Genomic DNA, 27190 nt, shown 5'->3' on the forward strand with positions numbered 1-27190 from the left:
CAAACGCTCGCACTCTGATCCAGTCTTGGAGTTACTGTGGGTGCTGGGTCAAAGCTTTAGCATACAGTAATTAGATAGGGACCTGCACTCCAATGTTGCGTGAAAAAAAGCTTTTTATTTCAACTTGTGCATCCAACGTTTCGGCCCATGCCTGGGCCTTTACCTTGATAAAGGCCCAGGCATGGGCCGAAATGTTGGATGCACAAGTTGAAAAAAAACCCTTTTTTTCACGCAACATTGGAGTGCGGGTCCCTATCTAATTAATATATATATATATATAGATATATATATATATATATATATATATATATATATATATATATATATATATATATGTATATGTAGATATATATTGCTCTCTGAAATGTGTGTTTATAGGTTTTTCCAAAAAAACATACATTTTCTATATTTAGACATATATAATATATATTTTTACATTTATATAACAATTAACAATGCAAAATACAATGTAAGTTTCCAACAGCTACTAGAGCTGAACATGAACATCTAGATCTAAAAACAAGCTGTTCAAATGTCTCCCAGGAACTTTTTCATAATAAAGTGTTGCAATTCTGTATCTTGGAAATTCAATGTTCCATTCCAAATGCCTTTTATGTTGAATTACCTTGTTACATTTAGATACCTTTAATAAATACACAGCACTCTATTACCTTTCATGTATTTGCTTACAGTATTCATAGTGATAGTGGTTATTGTTTCATGTTTGATTGCTTCTCTAAAACTGTGGCACAATAGAGCACCTGCTGCCATATTGATCACTGCTTCCTCATTTTGAAAGAACAATTCTGAGGATTGCCGACTGCCTTAGCTTCTCATTGGGGATTTATAAGAAATAAAAGAGTTTGGATTTCTAATTAGCTGTCATATCCTATCTTTAGAAGTGTTAATAAAAGTATTCACTGGATGTTACATGAAGGTACAAACCAAATTCAGACACATAGTTCAAACACATATTTTGTTTATATGAACAGTACTTAATTGAAAATTAGAGTTATCTTTTTCTTCTTACCAACTAGAGACCATCCTCATTACCCAACCACCATCCTCATTACCTTATCAGGAATGTGAAGGGTAGAAATAAGGGGTGACATTCTAATTATACATGATGTGAATAAAGTGCATATATTCAACATTAGCATAAACCCGGTTTAAGATTTTTTGGTTAGATGGAATTATTTTTCCAACCCATAAATGGTTTGAACCAATCCTGCAATTTATTGAATTACATTTTTTTTCTACTGAAGGAAACATTTTAACAGTAATAGGGTCCAACCTAAAATGCATGTGGATCCATCAAATTAGGTTAAGAATCCCTGATTTATTGTGTGTGGATCTGCTTAACCACAATTACTGAGAGAAGCTCAGTTTAATTTGCATGCATCTGTGGTAAGTAGTTTTTTATTTACTGTATTTGTGGATAGCACAAACTATACAGTATAAGATAGAGAAACTAAAGAAAGTGTCCCTTTGTTACCCCAATACAAGTCAAATGTCAACTGCCTCTTTGGGAATGTCTTTCTTATTGTTTTCAAAGGTATAACGTTTTATAAAGGCTACCTTTTGAACTGAAGCTGGTGCAAATGTTTATATTGCCAGGTGGGCAATTTAAGTATAAATCTTTCTAAAATGGACTAAGCATAACTTTGCCTGTTACAGTTTTTGCAGCTCAACCAACTTTACATTTTGTATTAATTTTATAATAGGCACAATTCTCTTCAGTAAAGCAAAAGTGAGACTAACCACCCTTTTTCATTTATACCATGGGATGTTAGATTTCTATTAGTGTTGGCATCAGAAATTTATGACTCATAAATAAATATTTTATCACATGTATAAAATGTGAAACAGATGTGCTTTGTGTTTATTACTTTTATAACACTATTACAAGTAACATAATCAGCTCAGAGGAACCCGGACATTCATTAGAAGATAAAATGAATATCCAGTGAGCAGTTGTGGCTTCCTAATAAGCCATGTTACTTGTAACGTGTAGTGCTGCTGGATTATAATCAGAATCCAAATAGGATTTATTTGTATTTTTTTAAGTGGGAATTCGTATAATAAAATGAAAGCAAGGTTTCCAACATTATATTGAAATTGCTGGTCTGCCATCCCTCAGGAACCAATTGCTTTCAGACCTGCAGTCTTGAAAAGTGCTAGGCCTGTGCCATTATGGAGAACTGTTAGGAGAGAAAGTTAGGAGTATAGTAGCACTTATGCATCTACCTAACCATGAGTAAGGATAGGATTTTCTGGCTGCTGTAGCCTCCAAAATGGTCAGACAGGACAAGTATAAAAACACGACCCATCCATAGGATATTTGATTATTTCTGTCCAAAGTGCATTAGCATTGTACATATAGGGAACTCTGGAATTTTGGCTGCCAGAGTGTTTTGTGATAGGACAAAACAGAAACGTGGTCTGAGAGATAACCATGACTGGAGCATTTAAGGGTCAATGGACTTTGCTTCTGCATAGCAATGTAGCTGATTTGCCTCTGATCCAATCAATCTAAACAATCCATCCACAGATTGCCAAATTCATGAGTTACAGTTTAGAGATTCTGAAAATCTTACCACCTCAACCCCATCCCCCCAGTATTAAATGCTAGCTGCAGCTTTTACATGTTTTTCTGATTATTTGCACAGAATCAATAGCAAGAGCACTGCATGTCATTGACATAGAGCATGTGATCCCCCTACTGTAAGACACCAAAATTACAACTAAATATAAATTTGGTAGTTTTCTTCCCAAGGCAACCTAACTCTTGCATATTTTTATTGCACATATATATATTCTACTTCAACTAATCCTCAATAGAAGTGCTCTATAATACAGTATTTAAAATATTTACTATATTGTTATTATTATATAATAATAAGACCTTTTAAAAAAACAGAATTAAGAGTTCATTTTTATTTCTTGGCAACATTTTCTACTTTTCCTTTAGACAATTCAAAGCAAGCCAGGCACCAGGCATACAAAGGTCATTATTACATATGGGAACACTTTCCCTTTTGCTGTAACATGCAAGATTGGTACGTTTACTCGATTCTCCCACTATACTTGTCTCTGTACAATGATTATGTTTGTGAGAAGACTGATTTGCAGCTTTGCCCTGTGTATAATAGTGTGTGAAGGTAATTTTGTCCAGCTAAAACAGTAAGCTGCCAGAATCTGGGTGTTTTGAGTTTGGAATTTCTTCCGTCTTCTATTAAAAGGGGACGGAGGGAGGCAGTTGGTAATGTATATAGAGAACTCACTCAGTAATGAGAAGCAGGTGACAGTGCTAAAATAAATAATCCACACATGCTTGCTGCTGAGTTACCATTTTTAGATTTTTGTCTTGGAAGTCTGAATATCTTGTGAGGGTAAAGAATAATTATAGGGAATATGAGATGTTGAGAGTAAAATAGATGTTTTTGAGGTTTCAACCCACAATCTTAAAATTTCCAGCATCTAAAAATCTAAATCTAAAATTTCCAGCATCATCGCCAGCCCAGGACCTGTAGTTCCCGCTAACTAGAGACCTAGTCTGACACTGTTGTATTTAGTATTTTATTTTATTAAAGTAGACAGTATGTTTATCATTTATTATGTTTATTTGCACTCTAATATACATATATAATACACAAAAGCCATGAATATCTTGTAAATTATATCCTTATAAACAGGGACTAGTGATGTCATCAGTTATAAATGGTGAGTAGTGATGTCATTTTTGGTCACATGTCCTCTCACTAAAATTTGTGTATTATAATAAATAAAGTGCCCCTTGCTGTAAAATATGAGGATATTAGAAGTAACCTCTGAGTTCCATGACCTGTATAAAAGCACTCGGCCTTCGGCCTTGTGCTTTTATATGGTCATGGAACTCCTCTGTTACTTATAATATCCTTATATTTTACAATAGGGGGTACTTTATTCACTATATAATATATATAAAAATAATTATGGTGCGGACATAATTAAAGTAACTCTAAGCTGCTCTCCAATGCTCATACATTAAACTTTTAAGTGATTTTAAAGTTATTTGTAAACATAACTGCAACTGAAAACTGCTTCTGTCTGTGCCTTTCTGTTCCCTTTAGTCAATTATATTATATCATTATATCATCATTCAGTAAGCAAATTCTAGAGGTGATAACATATGCCATTCAATCCATTTGTAAAAGTTGTTATTTTCTCATATGCTAATTTCACTTCTGACTAATGGTGTAATTACATATGGGAAATTGCACAGGTGATTAAATTGCTGTTGACACCAATAGGGATTAAAATTACATTTTAAAGGGATTTTCCCCAAATAATTTATGCAAAGTGAATATTATGTTAATATTATGTTAGTCTCAGTTTTGTTCTTTGCCAATATAAAATCTTGCAGAACTCTGGGGGAATACTTAGCTTTAGAATATGTGCAGTTTTAGGCACAAACATTTTTTTTTCTATTATAGTAGTAAAAAGCAGATGGCATTGCTTGCTTAAAATGCCATAGTATAAATCAATTGGTATCAATATCTCTCTCTCTCTCTCTCTCTCTCTATAAATATATAGCTGTACATAAAAATAAAATGGATACATATATATATATATATATATATATATATATATATATATATATATATATATATATATATAGAGAGAGAGAGAGAGAGAGAGAGAGAGAGATACAGGGCAGCTGTAATATATACAAATTGTTATGTTGAGAGCTGCAAGATTTCTGCCAGTTTATATTCCAATGTACTATCAGTTTACTGCAAGCTTTGGATTCAATGAGTTTGTGTTCCAACTTTGCCAGATCTGCTATTTCCCCTGTGAAGACAGTAATGGCATGCCATGTAGATTTATGAGCCGTAGTATAATTTCATTTAAGTTTCTGTGTGCTTGAAATTGGTTCAAGGAGCCTTTTTGGTATTGTTTTTACAAGGCAACTAGTGAGGAGGTGTTGCATACAAATAAAAATCAGGGTTCATATTTTGATCATCTTAGTCCTCCTTTCCAGGAAGAAGTTCTGTTCATGTGAGACTTCATATTTTCTTAAAGGGTTGTCGCTATGTGATCAGACAAGGTAGATATAATAACCATTGACATAAAATCTAATTGCCTGAAATGTAGGGGTTGAATTGCCTTTATGACATGAATTGGTAAGGAAGTTAAGCATTCATATTTAGGCATTTCTAACACTTTGGAACACAGCAAAGCATTTTATTTTGTTAAAGTTTTTTTTCTCAGTAAAGGGCCCTCTTAAGTTACTGACCCTTTGTGCCTATATGACCCTGCTTAGGGATATATCACTGCTATATAAATTAAGCATAGTAATGTATAGGCTGGTAGCTGGAGTAGTAGCCTGTAGAAAGCCACAGAGGCCGATTTAATTGGTGTGAGATAGATGAGGAGACAGACGAACAGGTTTATACATAAATATAAATACAAATGCTGATGTATGTGGAAGAGGGAGGGGGATACACAGAGTGTTGTATTCTGAAGGCAGAGAGAGAGAGAGAGAGAGATGTGTAGACTTATTTTTGGATGTAGGACAAAAATGGCAAAGGCTTATGAAGGGGAGAGGCACTAGAACAATGATGCAATTGGAGTGGGGGGGGTTGTGGGAGGTTAATGAACATGGAGAGAGATGCAGAGATTAATGTAATGCTACACAAGAGAAGGCAAAGTCTGATAACTGAGGCAGAGAGGTCCATAAACTCATGTAGCAGGCAGATGGTAGAAGAGAATAAATGGGGAACAGTAAAATAGTTTAGTTGTGTTCATGGGAGAAGCACTGATCTTGAGGCAGGTGCACTTCAATAAATGCTCCTGCAGCAGCAGCAGCAAAAGAAAAATGCTATTTACAGGATGGCCTGTGTAAACCATGGTAACAGATTTTTAAGTAATCAGTTAATACAGTAGCCATTTTTTGAGTGTATTTTGTAGTGTTGTTTCAAGTGGAGATCTGGGGTGACTGCAATGTGCATGTGAGGTCAAGAACAGGCCCGAGTTTGTGGAAAGGCCACAAAGGTCCGGGCCTAGGGCAGCGGAATTTTAGGGGGGCAGCATACCGCCCAACCAGACCCACATTGGTTCGGAAGCACTGGGGATTAGGAGAATACAATCGTTTTTAAAGTTTCCTGTGTACCAATCCCCAGTACTCCGAGTCCGAACCCGATTATGAAAATTTTCGCATGTGCACGAAGGAAGAGGAGGGGACAGGGGAGATGAACAGCAGCGGGCCTAGGGGCGCCTGCTATGTAAATCTGGCCCTGGTCAAGAATTATATCTGTAGATAGGCTGGTTACAGAGAGACAATATGGTTTTTATTGAAGAAACAGTAAGATCAGGATGATGGTTTTAAAGCAATTAAAATATAATGCACTATTGCCCTGGACTGGAAAAACGGGTGGTGTTTTGCTTCAGAAAGTCTACTATAGTTTAATTAAGCTGCTGTGTAGCCATGTGGGCAGCCATTCAAATTGAAATAGGGCTAAATAGCACATGTTACACAGCAGATAAGAGATAAGCTCTGTACAATGGGTTTAGTTCATAAAAAGAGTTTAAATTAGTGTCACATGGGGCTAGGTCTTGGCTCCAGTGTCCATATAAGTTATGGTCCCTTTACAAGGACATATTTCTCAAACACTCACCAGAAGGAATTAAGGATCCCAGGGAAAATTTAAACCCAAACCAAAAATGGTTGATCCCATTGTTATTAATAGGGAAAAAAAGATAACTATATAGGAAGGCCGGTATTTTTTTCCAGAAAAGGTGGCAACCCTAGTAATACTCTTATAGCCCTAGAATTATCTAAAAAGGATTAAGAATACGCCACCTAACGCGGCCTTCAGGCCGGGTCCCCTTTCACTTCCTTGAACTTCCCCCAAGGGCAAGGCAGCCCCAGACAGTAGAATGGTCTTCACTTTAAGGACTGTGTGAGGCTTATCCTTAGAGGGAAGAAACCTGTACTGAAGCCAAGTGCCCTAGCTGCCAAGCTGTATCCCTGTGGTTTTCTCCTTCCTAAACTACTTCCACCTTAGTGTTGAAATTCTCATTTTGTGTGAGGGTTTTGCTATCCTTTAAACAAACCATAACACCTTTCATATATATTAAATATTTTCCTCTCTGGCAATGTAAACAATCTTAGATCATTTTCAGATAATGACACAAGGTCAGATCTTTATAAAGAAGCATTGTGAGCTATATTTTTAAAATACTTACATTTTTTCCTGTCTTTCTTTTTTGGGGAACTACACACATATGGAAGCGATTACAAACAAAGAATGATTGTTTTATTCAAAGAGTTCCTCACATCAAACTAATGTGTTCCATAACCTTTTAACCGCCAAAGGCAGCACCAGGGTTATCTGCTGAATATAGGGACTCGGATTTTACACAATTACAGCAAAGTCTATTTACTATAAGTGTTCAGTGCTGGAGGGTCATGTGCTTTGCTTTCTGACAACTAAAGGGCTTCAATGCTAAATTTACAGACACATAACTGGAATGGAACTGGTGGGACCCAGGAGACAACTGTTTCCTATGTAAAACATTCTTGTGGGTACAGGATACGATTTATGGTGCCAGAAAACATATATAAAAAACAAGAGCTCTGTCTGTACTAAGTGCTGACATATTCAGTATTTTATGTGAGAATAGCCATAGCATCCAAACATTACCACTAGCCTGATATTAGTCTGGGTTCTCTGGCTATTTTTACACTAAAGAAAGCCTAGCCCAGTCTTAGCACATATGTTCCCTAATTGCTTTTACTGTTACAGGTGATGACCCATCGGGCCTGCAGCCTTAGGGCTCCCCATACCATATCCTGGGCCCCCGGCCTCAGTGCCCCCTCTCCCCCATCACAGCCACAACCCGCACCCTATCCTCTCGTGTTGCGAGCCTGGGGTCAGGGAGGGTGGTAAGTAACCGTTTTTTATGCTCCGGGTCCGGCCCAGTCCGACCCGAATCCAGTTGCTGCTAAAGTCAAACGTCTGGCGGGTTCTACTGCCTAACACTTCCTGACAGCAGTGCTCACTCAGTCCTGGAAATGAGTTTCGCCCACTCAGCCTTCCCCATGAGCATGGGCCCTCCCTGTATAGTATCCCCCATAGTCACTGGCAGCAATAGACAGCCCACCGCCTGCTCCTCCCCCATTGGCGGTGGCCTCCCCCAACACTAGCAGCCAAAGAAAACTCCCCATCCTGGGAATGGTCTCCTCCCCAGGCACTGGTACATTACTAGCAGCCAGAGACTGCCCCCCGGCCCCCACCAGATAGTCCCCTACCCGGACAAACTGCAAGGTACACATTTAATTATTTTATTATGCCCTTCAAAATTAACTAAACTAAGGGCCCGGAGCCCCGGCAGCCCCGTCCGACCCTGCATATCACTATTACTGCTTTGGCTGTGTGATAATGTGTGCAACAATATTTATGGTTATCTTCCTACCAGCATAAATTTTAATCGCCAGTGGGAAAACATATGAATTACATAACATAGTAACATAGTAACATAGTAAGTAAGGTTGAAAAAAGACACATGTCCATCGAGTTCAACCTTTTTTTTTATATATTAACTACCTATCTGCCAGTTGATCCAGAGGAAGGCAAAAACCCCATCTGAAGCCTCTCCAATTTGCCTTAGAGGGGGAAAAATACCTTCCTGACTCCAAAATGGCAATCAGAGTAGTCCCTGGATCAACTTGGACTATGAGCTATTACCCATAACCCTGTATTCCCTTACTTGCTAAAAAGCTATCCAACCCCTTCTTAAAGCTATCTAATGTATCAGCCTGTACAACTGATTCAGGGAGAGAATTCCACATCTTTACGGCTCTCACTGTAAAAAACCCCTTCCGAATATTTAGGCGGAACCTCTTTTCTTCTAATCGGAATGGGTGACCTTGTGTCAGCTGGAAAGACCTACTGGTAAATAAAGCATTAGAGAGATTATTATATGATCCCCTGATATATTTATACATAGTCATCATATCACCCCTTAAGCGCCTCTTTGCCAGCATGAACATCCCCAATTTGGCCAGTCTTTCCTTATAGCTAAGATTTTCAATACCTTTTACCAGCTTAGTTGCCCTTCTCTGTACCCTCTCTAATACAATAATGTCCTATTTGAGTGATGGAGGCCAAAACTGTACGGCATATTCTAGATGGGGCCTTACCAGTGCTCTATACAGTGGAAGAATGACCCCCTCCTCCCTTGACTCTATGCCCCTCTTAATACAGCTCAAGACCTTATTTGCGCTTGATGCTGCCGACTGGCATTGCTTGCTACAGCCAAGTTTATCATCTACAAGGACTCCAAGGTCCTTTTCCATAATGGATTTGCCTAGTGCAGTCCCATTAAGGGTATAAGTGGCTTGGATATTTTTACATTAATTTGTATTAAAGCTTTTTGAATCATATCCTGAGTCAGCCACTGACTAGATTGAGCTGAACCATTCGTGCAGTTATTAAGTGAGCCTGTGAACCCAGACTCCTCTATTGTATACACTGAAGAAAAGAACTGATTTAACACATTTGCCTTTTCTGTATCTGTTACAACCATACTGGTACCATTATTTAATGGAGCAACACTCTCAACCTGCATCTTTTTACTATTAATATATTTAAAAAACTTTTTAGGGTTAGTTTTCACCTCCACCGCAATTAACTCTTCATTTCTTTTCTTAGCCTTCCGGATTGCTGATTTACAACATTTATTACAGTGTTTATATTCATTAAATGCAGCTTCTGTCCCTACAGATTTGTAGTTTTTAAATGCCTATATCTTCTTTCCCATTAACTTCTTTACTTCTGTATTAAGCCACACTGGATAATTCTTAGAGCTTCTACGTTTAGTCCTTAAGGGAATAAATTGAGAACAGTAATGATTTAATATCATTTTAAAGGACAACCATTTCTGTTCTGTGTTTTTAGCCAAAAACCTAATGCCCCAATCAATGTTCTGCAGGGCAGCCCTCAAGGCACTAAAATTAGCTTTTCCAAAATTCAAGGTTTTTGTTGCCCCAGTATATTTTTGTTTTTTGCACCAGACATTAAAAGATATAACATTATGGTCTCTATTACCCAGGGGTTCAATGACTTGCACATTTGCTATAAGTTCTGTGTCATTTGAGATCACTAAATCAAGAATAGCATTTTTTCTGGTAGGCTCCTCAACAACCTGTGCTAAAAAATTGTCGTGCAATCAGGCCCGGATTTGCGGCAAGGCCGCATAGGCCCGGGCCTAGGGCGGCAAAAAATAGGGGCGGCATGCCGCCCAGACGCATTATGGGGACGTTCGTGTCAACTACACCAGCTGCGCCGGCGTTTTTTCGCCGGCGCGCTGGGAAGGCGGGCGCCAGGACCGCGCGGCCGCCTGGTCGGACCGCGCGGCCGGAGAAGAAATCCGGCGCTGCGTGCAATAAGTTTATAAACTTGTTCCCATTAACTGATCTAGCAGTACTGTTGCTCCAGTCATTATCTGGGTAATTAAAATCCCCCATTATCATTGCTTTACCCAAACTAGCAGCCTTTTCTATTTGCATTAGGAGCTTTGTTTCTTCCTCCTCACTTACATTAGGGCGTCAATAGCATACTCCTACAATTAATTTGCTGGATTCTTTACAATTGGTGAAGAACTCCACTCCACCCATATGACTTCTGCACCCTCATTTTAAATCCTGCCTAACATACAGACATACCCCTACTCCTTTTCTATTGCCTCTATCCCTCTGAAACAAAGTATAGCCACTGATATTTACTGCCCAGTCATGTGACCAGGGTCGGACTGGGGGGCCCGGGGCCCACCGGGACTCCAGTCCGGGGCCCCCCTACAAGCCCCCGTCCCCCTGCTGCAACGCGCCGTGCGGCGCCCTTCAGTGTGCATGCGCACACGATGGCCCCCTCTGTGTGCGCACCGCGCTCCGTCTGCACGGCGCTGCGTCTGCACGCATGCGCGCACGGCGCTGCGTCTGCACGCATGCGCGCACGGCGCTGCGTCTGCACGCATGCGCACACTGCGCATCCACGAAGATCCTTTTTTTTTTTCAAAAAACAAGCATCGGGGGAGGGGGCCTGGCCCGGCGGGGGCCCACGAGGGTCGGGGCCCACCGGGTTTTTTCCCGGTGTCCCGCCGGGCCAGTCCGACACTGCATGCGACTCATTCAGCCATATGTCCTTAGTTGCCTCACAAGTGCAAGTGTGGACTTTTTTGTCATGTTTTTACCCAGAAAGCAGGTTCCCCCCCCCCACACACACACACACACAATTTCAGAACAATTGTGGACACAAGGAGGGAGTTACAATTGTACATGTAAGATTGCAGTTGTTTTTTTTGTCTTGGACACAATTGTCTGAGTTGTAGTGGTGTAATTTCCAGTGCTCATCATTAACATGGAATTTGTGTGTGATCCTTTAGGCACAAGTCTGTTGCCCCTATTGACGTGGCCCACAATGGGAACCCTGCAATTAGTCAGTTTAAAGGTGGCACCAGAGTTCCTCTGCATCATTGGGTGCAGGAGGCAATATGGATGCACCAGTACCAACTATAGGGAGTGTATTTGGACTAAAGTGTCTGTAACCAACTGCTCTCTTAATGACCCTTATTATCTTCACCTGTCATGGATTCTGATAGCAATTTGATTATACTTGTAGAACAAAGGTGCACTCATATCTGAGCAATCTCCATACAATAGTTATTGTCTGCCAGCCCTTCCATCTACTGTTTTATTATATAGGAACTAGAAGCAAAAGTATCTGCTTCAATGGGTATCATTTTTCCCTCGGCAGAACAATTGGTTTGGGAGCTCCAGCACAAAGTAATGCTCACATATAACTATAGGATGGATGTATGGGGAAGCATTCACATAAACCATTGAAAACAATAATAATTGATCAGCTTTTGTTTGTCCGTGTAGTGCATTCACTCCCCAGTTAAATCTGGACATAGGATTTACTATTAATCACAGCACCAGATGGTGATATGCCAGATAGTCTTTTGAGGCAGTCACGTGACCCACTGTACTCGGCAAACCAATCAGGGAAAGGGGCTGCGATCACATGACAGATGTACAGTAAGTCAGATAGAGCTTTTGATTAGACAAGTGACCTGGTTACCATCTGTAGCTGGAAGTGAGAGTGACGTTTTTGGAAGAGGGAGAGAGAAAGCGCTGCTACTCCGCTCAGGGCGCGGGGGGAAAGTGCATCAGGGCAGAGCTTTACTACTTCAATTACTCACATGGGCAATGAGTGTCTCCCCCTCCCACCCTGCTGCACACAAACCACAGCTTGATCCTGAAAAGGTCTGTAAAGTAAATCCAGCCTCATCGTCATCTGATACATGAGAAAGCTGGAGGAGCCTGCTGCCGCCGCTGCTGCTGCTGCTGGAGATTGCGGAGGAAACCCCGCTGTGCTCCCCGTGCCCTCAGAGCCACACACTGACATGGTGCTGCACACAGCTGTGACTCCGAGCAGGGCCCGCAGACTTTTCTTTAGGATACCTTATGGATCTCTCAGGCGGAGAAGCGGGGAGAGGGTAAGCTCACTTTCTGGGAGAGGGAATTAACTGTGGTGCAGCCTGAGCTCTTGTTCTGTAGTGGATATGGGGATTTGGGCTAGGGGAAAGCTGCTACTGCCTGACTGCCTCATGGCCCTTTAACACAAAACTGACAAAAATGCCATTTAGACATTGATATTGCAGAGTAGCACAGAACTTTATATCAGCTTGTCCCAAATGTTCCCACACTGGGGGAGCAGCCTCCGAAGCAGTATATAGGCTCTATCTGGCAACCTTAGCTAAATGCTTCTCTTCTCTTCTAAAACGTTCTGCAAGTGTCTATGTTTGTATAGTGTGTATGTTTAAAGGGGTTGTTCACCTTCCAAACACTTTTTCAATTGAGTTCAAGCACCAGAAATAAAGACTTTTTTCAATTGCTTTCATTTTTTATTTTTTTTACATTTTTTTCGTGTCACTGGTGTTTGAGTCTGGCAGCTCAATAATTCAGGTGCAGACTCTAAACAGTTACAATTTTGCAACATTGAGTTGACACATTTCTCAGCAGCATCTTTAGAGTATTAGCAACTATTGTTTTTATTGTTGTTCTAACAGCTGCCTGTAATGAAATTCAGGGATTCTGCTCAGAAGGGACAAAGATAAGAAATATATAAACTAAATGTATCAATTTAGAACAGTTTAGTCGGCAACTGCACCCCCCAAGCAGCTTTAGAAAGGTGAAAAATTAGACTTACACTTAAGCAGTGTCGGACCTGGAAAAAACCCAGTGGGCCCCCACCAGACCAGACTCGGTCCTAGATTGGTCCCCGAACAAAAAGAAAAATATGTACACCAAAGTGTGCTCGCCATTAACGCAGGTGTGTGGTGGGCCTGTCGTTCATGCATGCAAGTGGTGGGCCTGCCATTCGTGCATGCGTGCGGTGTGTCTGCCATTCACACATTCACACGGCGCACCAGCATTTGCACATGCGCACGGGGGCCTCCGAGGTTAAGACTGTGCCAGTCCAACCCTGCACTTAAGTATTAGAAAAACAGTCACACATAGAAAATAGAAAGTAATTGGAAAAAATCTTAATTTCTGGTGAACTATCTGAAACCAAATGAACTGAAAAAAGTGTTGTTTTGTTATCCTGAAATCGACTACTACGGTTTATACTGAGCACTGTGCTTTAAGCCAAAAACTATTGGAGGATGCTGGTATATGCACTTTTCTATTGATTCTACTGTAAAACCAAGGACTAAACCCAGGGAAATTTCAAGTATTGGAATGAGAAATCTTATAAATCTAAAGTTTTTTGAGGTATGTTGGGAATTGTAATGTGCCTATCATATACTGAACTCACAGAAACTCCACATCTTATACAGAGAGTTTTGTTTCTACATGTATAATGTTGATGTAGTGTGCAGAAATGCAGACAGGGTTTTTATTGCTTATATAGTTGTGTAGCATTGCTAATCATAAACAGAGTTTCACTGAGGTAGTCTGGCACAGTATGGAAATTTCTATTTCTAGTACTTACAAACACAATGGCTTAGACAAAAGCACAACACCATGGATTTAACTATGCCCTTTTCTTCTGAGTTGTATGTGAACTTCACTTCATCATGTCTGCCCATCCTGCCCACTTATCACAGTTGACAGACACCAGAAAATTAATCACATCAAAGGTGTTGTAAATGGTCACAGATTTCTGTCAGTATTTCTCTTGTTGAGTAATAGATTTGGTTTCTTCTACTGCAGACATACAAGTTCCAACTTCATTTGGCAGAGAGAGGGATATTGAATGTTGTACGTGTATGGGATCCATTATGCAGAAACCCATTATCCAGAAAGCTACGAATTACCAAAATGCCATCTCCCATTGACTCCATTGTATCCAAATAATACAAAAAATCTTTTAAAAAAATACTTTTTCTCTATAATAATTGTAAAACAGTACCTTGTACTTGATCCCAACTAAAATATAACTAATCCTTACTGGAAGCAAAACCAGTCTATTGGGTTTATTTAATGTTTCTAGTTGACTTAAGTCAGGAAGGTCCAAATTACAGAAATCTGTTATCTGAAAAAACCCCAGGTCCCGAGCATTCTGGTTTACAGGTCCCGAGCATTCTGGTTTACAGGTCCCATACCTGTACTCTTTTCTCTGTTCAAGACAGAACTTTATCAAAGCTTTGCAGGGGACTTTCATTCACAAACTTTTACCTTTGCTGGTTAAACCCTATCTATGTGTATCATGTACATCGTGAGTTGATTTTTCTAATGTTACCATTATCCAGGTGTGTTCAGTTTAAAGGAAATTCAATTCTACCCATCTGTCACATCCATCTGTGATGGTCTAATGCAACCAAACCTGGAAGAAAGGCTGTTTCAGCCCCATTTCAACATAAATTAAATGTATAGGGCCTATTTTTAAAATTATATTTTTTCTAATTTTTATTTCTTTTATGAAACAAGCAATTGAAACCACTTTCACTTTTCACCTTCCTGATTCTGACGCGTCACTGTTTGAAAGAGTTTCAGGTAGTAAAACAATATATATATATATATATACAGAAGTAGTATACAGACCCGCACACCAATATTTCTTTCCAAAATATTTATTTAGTGCATTAATCCGACGTTTCGGCCCACATTAGGGCCTTGAAAAAGGCCCTAATGTGGGCCGAAACGTCGGATTAATGCACTAAATAAATATTTTGGAAAGAAATATTGGTGTGCGGGTCTGTATACTACTTCTGCATATGAAAACAATTGACCCTGCACCCGCAAACAATAACAAGAAGTCCGGTGTACAGAGTGCGGTTGCTTAGCACAGCATATATATATATATATATATATATATATATATATATATATATAGAGAAATACTTGCCGTCACTGCACTCACCACTCATTTGCGTCAAGGCTGGGTGCTAACCAAAAAATTATAAAGTCCAGTAGATGAAAGCCTGATGACGGCCCTGTGGGGGTTGAAACGCGTTGATCTGATGTGGGTTCAATAAAGAAACCTTTTAAACTTTAACTTTACAATGGAGCTGTGAGTGCTTTCATCTACTGGACTATATATATATATATATATATATATATATATATATATATATATATATATATATTATATATATATATATATATATATATATATATATGTATGGGTGTGTGTATATATCTATATCTATATATGTATATATATGTATATATATATATATATATATATATATATATATATATGTATATATGTGTATATGTGTATATATATATATATATGTTTGTATATATCTATATATATATATGTGTGTGTGTTTGTGTGTGTATATATATGTATATATAGATCAATATACATGTATATAGATATCTCAAAGCCTAACCATGGCTACATCTTAGGATAGGGAGGGTTTATTTATACAGAGTTAAGTATGTCAATTTGAACAAATTACCTTGATTATAGGGGGGGAGGGTAAGTTCAGGGAAAACACAAAAGTTTTCTGCCTTTCAGTACAAAAAAAAAAGGTAAATATGGAATTTCCAATGAAAAGAATAGACATAATACATTTTCAACATAAGTCCTAATTATTGTACTGTTGTGCAAAGGTGTAAATAAGTGTAAACTGCAAGGGCTATACGGGTAAATGAGATCTCCCAGGACTCTTTAGAGCATTTGTTTGCAGAGGATAAGTAAAGAAAATACACTGACCGCCTTAACTTAGACATTTCCATGAAAAAGGCTGCAGCTGTGACAAACTTTTACAGTAAATCTAAAACACTGTATTTCTGGAGATTACAATGAGCTGTCATTGAAATCGCCTCAGGCACAGATTTATGTTGTTACTAACATTCCCAGCATTTGTCTGGTGGCAGATGTGTCAACTGTAGTTCAGATTAGGCCACACAGATAAGTAATATCATTCATGAAATACACAGGACCTGAACAGCACTGACAAGAAACCCAATTTGTGTATGCTCCTGTTTTATTATTTACCTCTGGAAATGAGAGAGATCTAAATCAGCTAATGGCTCACGGAGGTCTGCTCCTACCATCAAAATTCTAACTGTAAACCAGAAATAAGGCTCTTCTATAGCAGAGAGTACAATGTTGCTCTTTACCCCCACAATCATTCCCCCTCTCTTATAACTGAGCACAGAAAAACGTCAGCATGGGCGATGAGGGGCTAGTGGATTTGTGAAGTCTGCCTTAGGGCACACACGGTTGTTATGCACGAGGGAGGCTAAGCAGTATTTTTCTATTGTATGTTGAGCATAAATGATTTACCTGTGGTCATTGCCATTAGGAGTGTCATGGAAGAGAATTTGTCTGTACACTGGTTGCTGTTAGGGTGACATCACAGGTGTGGATTGCTCTGTATCTTTTCAGCGTATGTTTAGGGCTCTTCCAGACGAGCGTTTGTGGCTGTATTCACACAGACACATGTAAGCGCTGAACACAGGTAAAATGCATCATGCTGCGTCCCAACCTGCGTCCTGCAGCCGAATGCATGACACCGGAATGCAGGGGAGCGCAGGTAAAAACGCTTGTCTGTTAGAGCCCTAAATGTTAAATTATGTTTTCCAGGCACAACATGACTGACTAACAAGTTTTACAGCTGCTATAGGTACCAATTAGGGATGATGCATTTTACCTGCATTCACAGCTTACATGTGTCTGTGTGAATACAGCCACACTGAAAAGAATTCAGTGCGTCTACTCCTGCGCTCCCCTGCGGCTCAACGCATGAAACCGGAACGCAGGGGAGCACAGGTAAACCGCTCATCTATAAGAGCCCAAAGATAGGCACTTAGAATTAAAGTAGATTGAACTTTCAATAAATGAGTAAGGAACAGTGTATGGAAGTGTTTTCACTGTAAGGAAGTTGTTTTATAAGTACAGGTATAGGAAGCAAACCAGGCTGTTAGGATTATTTCATGTTTAAATGATTATCTTATTCCGAAGATCCAAATAACGGAAAGATCCGTTATCTGGAAGACCCCAGATATCGCGAGCATTCTGGATAACAGGTCCCATACCTATATATATATATATATATATATATATATATATATATATATATATATATATATATATATATATATATATATATATATATACATGCCAGACATTAACTGGCCTGAACGCCTGTTAGGCAGCTTCAGTATTGCTGTATTTGTGCTGTTTTAACGTTGCATTTTTGGATACCTAAAAACATGGCTTTTAAAGCACCTGTGTTAAACACAGTTAAAATGCATTTTATTGAACCTTACCACTGGACTGTCAGCAATCAGTGTGTTACTGGATGCAGAATGTGTTTGTACTTAAACTGGGGACAGTGCGGGAGCACAACATGCAGAACAAAGCCTAAGGCACCATTCATCCATTTAGCCATGTCAGCTGTCCTATATTTCATATCAGGAGAGATTGAGATTTTACACTTCATATCTCTTTCAAATGACTATAAGGTTACTGTATCTAATTCCAAAGTTGTAGAAAAATCCATTTGATACCTCATAAAAAATGGTATTGTCTCTTTGTTAGGAGGAAGTGCATTGTTTTTAATAACACAAACTAAGTTTGGGCTCTTTACATTATGTACTGGAAGCTGCCTCTGGCCTTAAAACACCAGGCTACCTTAAAGGGATAATGTCATGGGAAAACATGTTTTCTTCAAAACGCATTATTTAATAGTGCTGCTCCAGCAGAATTCTGCAGTGAAATCCATTTCTCAAAAGAGCAAACAGATTTTTTTACATTCAATTTTGAAATCTGACATGGGGCTAGACATTTTGTCAATTTCCCAGCTGCCCCTGGTCATGTGACTTGTGCCTGCACTTTAGGAGAGAAATGCTTTCTGGCAGGCTGCTGTTTTTCCTTTTCAATGTAACTGAATGTGTCTCAGTGAGACATTGGTTTTTACTATTGAGTGTTGTTCTTAGATCTACCAGGGAGTTGTTATCTGGTTACCTTCCCATTGTTCTTTTGTTTGGCTGCTAGGGGGGGAAAAGGGAGGGGGGTGATATCACTCCAACTTGCAGTTCAGCAGTAAAGAGTGATTGAAGTTTATCAGAGCACAAGTCACATGACTTGGGGCAGCTGGGAAATTGACAATATGTCTAGCCCCATGTCAGATTTCAAAATTAAATATAAAAAAATCTGTTGGAGCAGCACTATTAACTGATTCATTTTGAAAAAAAATGTTTTTCCCATGACAGTATCCCTTTAAAGGGGAACTGTTATGACAAATCCCCTGATATGTTTAATGAATCAAATTAAATGATGAAAAAATAAATCCTATGCATACAAAACCATTATTAAGCATCCACGCCAGTTTGAGTACATGCTTTTATCAATAACAACTTCCCTTCAACTGCCTGCTGTAGATTGTGGAATCTTCAGGGTTAAAATATAGCACAAGGTAATTGATAAAGCTACCAGTATAAAAGTATAAAAGAAAACTGTTCCCACACAAATGGATGAAAATGGCACAGTCATTAATCTATAAATGAGAAAATGTATAGAGCACTATATTCATATATTTTGTGTCATGCAAATGCATAAAAAGGAAAAATTCTTGTAGGTGGAAGCAATTAAAACATTATTGCAAATGGTACCTAAAAAAGAAGCCAGCGCCACAGGCACCGGGCAAAACAAACAAATATAGGGCAATAACGTTTTGCAAATGACCCCCTTATTTCTGTGCACAGGTTTTATTGTAGCTTCACCGTGCTATGTGTAACCCCTTCTTATCCACCACCACAATTATATATAGCCTTTTAGGGAAGCCTCTGACGAAGTGATAGACGAAACGCGTAAGGCACGGAGCACGGAATAGCACGCCATAGGAGAGCGACCCGCCGATATACTGCAAGGGACCCTAAAGCCACGAGCGCTCTGGCAGCAGGATTTCCGATTGTGGATAGGCGTGGAGACAAAGCCTCCCTAGGACGATATGCTATACATGCTATTATTGCGGAATGCCATGTGAGTGCAATTTTAATGTTACTTTTTTAATTATTAAAGGCAATATTACACTATTTCGCTGCCGCATCTACTTCACATTTTTAAAGGATACGCGCTGGGACAACAAAGATTTTTTACGCCTATTTGAACCATATGTTTGTGAGTATCCACCTATAAGGCCCACGAGGCAAGAAGCAACCCCTCTTCCCTAAAAGGCTATATATAATTGTGGTGGTGGATAAGAAGGGGTTACACATAGCACGGTGAAGCTACAATAAAACCTGTGCACAGAAATAAGGGGGTCATTTGCAAAACGTTATTGCCCTATATTTGTTTGTTTTGCTCGGTGCCTATGGCGCTGGCTTCTTTTTTAGGTATTATTTTGTGGACTTGAGGGATACAAGTGAGAGCCGGCAGGGGATTGTGAACACAACCAAACCTAGGACTATAATTTGGACTGATTATTGCAAATGGTGTTTGGGAGAAAAAAAAGTGTTTTTGTTTTGGTTGCTAAGGTCAGTGAGTAGCCAAGCTCCATAACAACGAATAGCCTGGCCACTGATAACAAGGAACAGTCCTGCACAAGTACAGCTGCAATTTAAAAACCTGGAATGATTTCTTTGAACACCCCAGCTGGATCACAGGATATGCCATCAAACGCACTGAAGATATGAATCATGTGAAGCAGAAACATATTAAAGAATGAAACAAATCAATCTTCACAGAAATTTGGCCTTGCTTTCCTGCTTTACATTTGCTAGGCAGACTTCAATAAGCAGGCACCCATGTTGTGAATACTATATGGATTGCTAATTAACTCTAAAGCTACAAGCAAAGATATTACAATTATAATTGATTTGGGTCAAGAATTCCACAGCTTCACCCATCTTAGGGCAGTGGCTGACGGGGAGATTTGACTCCCGAGATTATTTATAAGCAACCGCGGGCAACAAATTCATAAAAATGCGTTTCCATTTTAAATAATTGAAATCGCTGGTGGTAAAACCAACTTATCGCAAAGTCGCTCCAAGTTTCCTCCAGAGGCAACTTTGGGCGACTTTGCAATACGTTGGTTTTACCGCCAGCGAATTCAATTATATCCAATGGAGATGCATTTTTTTCTCTCTCAGTCATGCATAAATAATCCTCCCCATCGACCACTGCCCTTACTGGTGTCAGATTGGAAATCCGTCGTTTGATCACATAAAACTTGGATAATAACGTGTGTTTGCTATTGACCCCCAAAATGAATACTTGAGCCTTTTTGCTACAAAAGACTGCAAAGAGGGAATATGAACCCTGAAACTCTGGTTTCTCTGGATACCTAGTAACTCTTAGTCAATAGGTTCCATGGACCCTTATGTTTCCATCTATGTGAAGCCCAGCAAACATAAGAAATGTATGTTTTATTTCATTGGTCCATTAACTGAGGTTGGCTAGTGATGCACAAAGAACTAATGAATTCATCACAGTCTTTTCTTCTTTGCACAGGAGCATTATATAATGGCATACTTTAGGCAAGTTGCGAATTGTGCTGTTGTGTTCTCTTAATACATCTAAGCATGTTAAGTTCATTCTCCATGCTAACAATAACATGCTTTTACTCTGATCTATTATTGGAGCTGGAACAAAAGCAGCAGCAAAGCATTCAGTTTTGAAAGTCACATTAGCTATATAAGAAAAATGGTTTGCGTGCCTGCCTAAAGGCATTTGGTGAGCACTCCTGCAGATAAGACATAGTGTTCTGCTATCCAGGCTACATGGTGTGGTAGGGGAGAGTACAAAACTAACATGCTGAAAATTCTATTCTACATACAGTATATGTAGTCGTCTATACCTGCCATTATGTTAAAGGGATGTTTGTCCTTTGGCCCTCCAGACATTGTTGAACTACAAACATCTTGAGCGAACTGACATTTCTGGATAACAGGTCCCATTTGTTTTGTATCCATGATCTTTGCTGTGGAATAGACTGATGTATATATATATATATATATATATATATATATATATATATATATATATATATATATATATATATATATATGATGTGGGTCAATTAATCTTCTAACATTCTAACACTCTAATCCTGGCTTTCTCACTTCATCCCAGTGTGACTTTGTGTATGTCTGTGAATCTCCTGGGTTCCTTTGGTATTACCGGATAAGAGCATTACTCTCTCTCCTCCTCACTGTTCCACATTCAACAGCTGCCACAAGGAAAATGCTTTATTATTTGCTTTCTCTTACAAACCCAAATGTCCCTTTAACAGCAGTGCAAACTACTTGCTTTTCGTGATATACTTGTTTTTAAATATTAAATAAAAGTGCAAGTATTATAAGCCACATATACAATAAAAGAGATATATCATACTAATGCTCTAAGTTGCCATAGACAGTCATTATTTAATGGGCTGGTGGGAGGCTGTTTGGGCCTCTGTGTGGGCTGTTTAGGCCTCTGCATACCTGAGATGTCAGGGCCTATTTTGATTCTCAGTCCAGTCCTGACTGAGAGAGGCAAGTTGCAGTGTAAATTGCTAATGTGACAATAAAGTACTCGGTTTAATACAACATAGATTCCATTCTGTATTTGGTTATTCCAAATTTTTGTCAGTAACCAAGAAACCTGCTTGCAGATAGTGCTAGGGTAGAATGAACCTTGGACCAGCAACTCTTGGTTAAAAACAGGAATACAAGAAAGAGCATTCATATTTATTGTGTGGTAAGTTTAAAAGAATGCAAACTTGTACTGTGTCTACCAGTAGTTAGTGCACTCTTTGCACAATCTCATGAACCAGACTAGTATGTTGAGACTATGTACAAAGGTCTCTCATTTTTGGCAAACTATTATGTTAGAGTTTTTCAGCCAACAAAGAAAATCAGCTATTTATAATACAGGGAAAGACAACCTTTGGTGCTTCAGCTGTTGCAAAATTACATCTCTCATTATCCCAATCACGCTGTTTGGATTAGTAGTACACTAGAAGGCAGCTGGCTCTGCTTTAAAGTATTGCGAGATTGTTAAATGAAAATAGTTGCAATTCATCTAATTTTGAAAAACTGACAAAGCCTTTTCCCCATAACAGACCTGCTATTAATAAGAAGGAAACAGATCTGAAAGAAGTTCCAATCACTGTGCTACCCCAAGCATTAAGCAGTGCAAGAGCTCCCAAGCAGTTAATTGAATTTACTGTAAACAGTACCGTGTCGTAATATAATAAATCGCTTTCTTTTTTATAGAAAGATCAGTGAGACACAGGGTATCCAGGGAACTTGATTCTGGAACTGTGAAATTGCCCATAACTTCTAGCCACTTGTGAAGTGGCTTAAGCCGACGGTGAGGTGGTTTAAGAATACTTTCACCCTTGGTTTATAGAGTTATGGAAATTATGACTTTTATATGTCACTGATGTCACTTTATAATTATGATATTTAATCTTGTATAGCTCTGCTTGTTGTATAAAGCACCCAACAAAGCACTTTAATGAGAGTGTCTTTGCCATAGAATGCACAATCTGTTAATGAAACTGGCCCTATAGATGATTATTTGGATAAAACAGGTTATAACAATGCCATATGATGCATAGTGAGGAAACTTAAGTGTGCTTGCTCATCTATTACTATGCTGTGCTCCAATCCTATGCTCTAGTTTTAAACTTGGTTTTTGTGTTGACTTTCACTTTCACCCATACCTGTAAATGTCTGCTTTTATTCTTCTCCTTGCACTGACTATTGCTGCCCAAGGGCCCATGGTTGTCTATATATAATTATGACCCTACTTGCAATAGCAGCTATAATTACAAATAACTTTAAAACCTCTGAAAATGTTTACTCAATGCCTAAAGAAAAGTTGTTCTCTTTCTTTCATTATTTAAAAAATAGATTTTATGTGTAAGACCCCTTTAGAAAGCTATGATCAAAGATCTTTGTATACCCCTGTCTTGGTCTTGCATGCACATTTTTTCCCTTTGGACACATAAATATTAAACATTGTTTTCTGGCAGAGTTATGGACACCTCTGGAAATCTGCCTTCTGCTTCTGGTCTATATGTTAAACAGATGCAACTTTGATTTAGTTAACCTCCCGGTCTGTTTAGATTCAAATTCCTAATCTTTGGATTTGCACATTTACTATTGGATAGAGTCCAATTTATTCCTATATCCACAAGAAGCTTAGAGTTACTTATTATATATGATCCAAAACCTTACATTGCACTAGAGAGCTTTCAATTTGTCAGTTATCGCTTACTAAGGAAACTTCCTTGACCCTTTTTGTGAATTCTTGGTTTCTATTCCAGTAATGGGAGTCTAACTGACTCTTATATGTCAGTGGATAATGGGGACTGTAGTTTAACAATAGTTGTTCAATACTTGTTTTGGAAAGCAATATCTGTCAGTTTATAGTCTTCTATTTTTGCCATTTTAGACTCCTAAAACAATGTAACAGAAGGCAACAGACCTGGAGGGGAACTGACTTCTGCTACATTGTTTCTTGAGTTGTTTCTTGGGAAGTTGCTCAGAAGTACACATATTTTATTACGGGCAGGGCAGTTTTTGGGTGGAAAATTAGTTTAATGGTGTCGAAATAAGTAATTTAAAAAAAGCTGAGTTCAGTGTTTGTGGCAAAGGGTCCGTATCACAGTCACCCACTATTATGATTCTTTTTGACCATTAAATTTGTTGTTCTGCTTGTGTGTGTGTGTGTGTGTGTGTATATATATATATATATATATATATATATATATATATATATACTGAACTAAACAAATTAACCCAGCACTATCATTATACAACTTTAAGGAACAATTGGATTAAAGAGAACTTATCTGAATTTGGCAAAAAGAGACACTTTTGGTTACATGGTTTGTACAAAGTATGCATAAGCTGATGCGCCCCGCCAAGGCAGTGTCCATGCATCAGTCCTACCTAAGTGAAAAAGGGTATTTTCTTTGGGAGGAGAAAGACCATACCTGCTTCTCTCTTTATTTGGCATGACCTCTTCCAAAGAAAGAGGTCATGCCAAATAAATATATATATATACACACTTTATATTCAAACTTCCTGGGAATTAGAACACATTTTACATGTTACAGAACAATCTATCCATGTGTGCTGCACATTTATTGGGTCTTCAGATCACCAGAAAGTCATGAATTTGTTATGATTTTGGAATGCTAGTTTATCATGAGTCCCAGCTGGATGGCAGGTCTTGGATTACTATATTTTATAGTATGTTTCTAACTGTGTTGCAGCTGCAGCCTATTTAATTACAACCAGGAAGCAAACCCCAAACAGTTAAACACTTGAGAAAATGTGCTTATTAAACAGACGATGAGATCCCTAATGACAGGAAGCAGGGCAGCGATAGGAATGGATATACAGTTTCTTTGTGTATAAAGATAAGAGCCATTGAATAGTGTGTCTCATAGGGTAGGAGACAGCAGCCATAGCAGAGCATGACTCATAGCTTTCTAAATCAAGTCCTTCCAGCCTCCATGTTGGCTGTTAATATAGGGTATCTGAATAGCTCAGTGTGCTTCAGCTAGACACTGTTGTAGAGTGATTCACCAACTGCTTCTTTGGGCTTTTGTCTTTCCTGTTTCTCTTGGAAATAAAACAGCGACAAACCCAACCAATAATTTTATCGTGTCTCACACAGCCCATATGCCAAGATTAAGTTGTCTTTGCTTTTGTGCTCCTTCTTAAAATAAAGCAGTTTGCAAGGCAGCAGGGATGAGTGGAATATAGAATGAGCCTTCGGTAGATTCTATTCCCATCTGCTCTTCATTTCAAAGGCCGATTTCCCATTTTTAAGATATGTGATCTGGATAACAGACATCAAAGGCGTCATTCAGAATTTTTCAAGATCAGATTTATTTGAAGTCACCAAGTTCCTTGTGTTTATAGCAGCAATAATTCCAGAGATTCATGTCCATCCAAGACAAGCCAGCCCATAAACCAAAGGGGCCTTCAAGTAAAACTGCAATAATTATAAGCTGATGGTAAAGAAACTTAATTGTAGTGTTACCTTAACTGTCTTTGCAAATGGAGCTTCATACAGTAGAACCAAATATAGGTATGGTATTTATTTGATGATTTGAGATGCACTTCAGGTAGTGAGCATGTTTTAAAAGTGTTTTGCACAGCTAAGACAGTGTCAGTTCTTTTCTGTGTATACACAGATGTTCATTCTAAGGCCTGCAGCTATAGAAGTAAAATGGACATTGGCATCTTCCTTTGCTCCATGGCACTTTTTAATAAGGGCAGGTTTCTTTTTCATTTACTGATTTTCAGTCTACCATGCATGACTGCAAGGAATCTGGGCCTCATTCCTTTCTTTATTATGCCCAGTGTGGGGGCATGAGCCTGGACCTAGGCAGAGTACTTGTAGTCTCTCTAGGTGGGTTAGCGTGAGCTTTGTTAAAGGAACAGTAACATCAAAAAATGAAAGTGTTTTAAAGTAACACAAATATAATGCAGTGTTGCCCTGCAAGGGTTAAAATTGTTTGTTTGCTTCAGAAACACTACTATTGTTTATATAAATAAGCTGCTGTGTAGCATTGGAGTCAGCCATTCAAAGCAGAAAAGGCTCAGGTTACACATAAGATAGCAGATAAGCTCTGCAGAACATAATAGTGTTATCTGTTATCCACTATTTAGCCTTTTTTCAATTTCCATCCAGGTGTGCATCCTGTGACCTTCAGCACTGGGAGAGCTTCACCAAAGATGTATAAGCACTAGGCGTTTAGCAACCTTCTGGCATGTTTTAAAGAAAAAATAAATTTAATGTAGGAAAACCTGAAAGGACAATAGTTTTGTGTTTAAATGTGCTTAGTCATGCCTGTTAGGGTGAAAGGCTTGTTTTTAGTATAGTTCCACAATAAATGGACATTTATCTAATTAACTAGAGTAGGGTTTATGATTGCATACTCCTTTTAAAAAAAATACTACATGGTTATTGCCTAATTGGATCCAGCATTCGATCTGCCTGTATATGGCCAGCGAAATGGAAAGAACCACTATCCGCATGTAAGTACAGCTGCTGAGGGTTAAAATGGAAAGGTGGACACTTAGTGGCCTGAACTTATTTCTATTTTGTGTATATTATGAAGTTAATACGAATACTCGTAATCCAATTTTCAACATGATGTTATTTACAGTTGATAGGTTGAGGGTCTATTGACTTTTTGCTTCACTTTTAAATAACTTCACAGTAGAGTAGAGTTCTGCAGTGATTCACGGAATGCTGCTATTGGCCACATTTGGGAAGTTAAGTTTGAATGTGGGAGTAAGTTGGAGTCTGTTCACAGGTCACTGCCTTCCCATGCCCTTGGATGACACCACATTTGGTTTAATATTGAGCTTTGGGTAGTCTGATTATTCATGGGTAAAGCTGTTGTGGGTTGGTTTGGGAAGGGCATTCAGATTGGTAAAAATGCAAGTTGTAGACCTGTGACCACCCAATGAATCCCATCCAGGTCTTTAATTCAGATTTTGAAAATGTGGTTACATTACTCCATACTGCCTTTTTGGTTTGGCTCTGCAACATGATGGTCTCTGCCCAACGGCTGTCAGAATGGAGACAGGGAATTTATTGTATAGGTCAGTAAATGCTGTCAGTGTTATTTAATCACAGTAAATTAACAAAATTAATTTAGTGTAAGTATGTTTTGTAAAAACAGCCCTGATATTTGATCAGTGTAGACCATATTACCCCTA

The 27190-nt window shown here is 38.8% G+C and overlaps 1 protein-coding gene across 4 annotated transcripts in view; it reads left to right on the forward strand.

Moving 5' to 3' along the window:
- Positions 1-27190, forward strand: part of frmd4a.L (FERM domain containing 4A L homeolog) — a 233586-nt gene that overhangs the window by 58253 nt on the left and 148143 nt on the right. For 2 of the 4 annotated variants that reach the window (XM_018252719.2, XM_018252718.2), the window contains exon 1: positions 12054-12543. The exons of 1 other annotated variant lie outside the window; for it this stretch is intronic. In XM_018252719.2, coding sequence (XP_018108208.1) covers positions 12349-12543 — 195 coding nt within the window. In that variant the 5' untranslated portion in view covers positions 12054-12348. Of the gene's footprint in view, positions 1-12053; positions 12544-27190 lie in introns of those variants that run through there. One more of the 4 variants, XM_018252717.2, reaches the window with a different exon arrangement.

Source organism: Xenopus laevis, chromosome 3L (assembly GCF_017654675.1).
Source record: "Xenopus laevis strain J_2021 chromosome 3L, Xenopus_laevis_v10.1, whole genome shotgun sequence".
NCBI lineage: Eukaryota > Metazoa > Chordata > Amphibia > Anura > Pipidae > Xenopus > Xenopus laevis.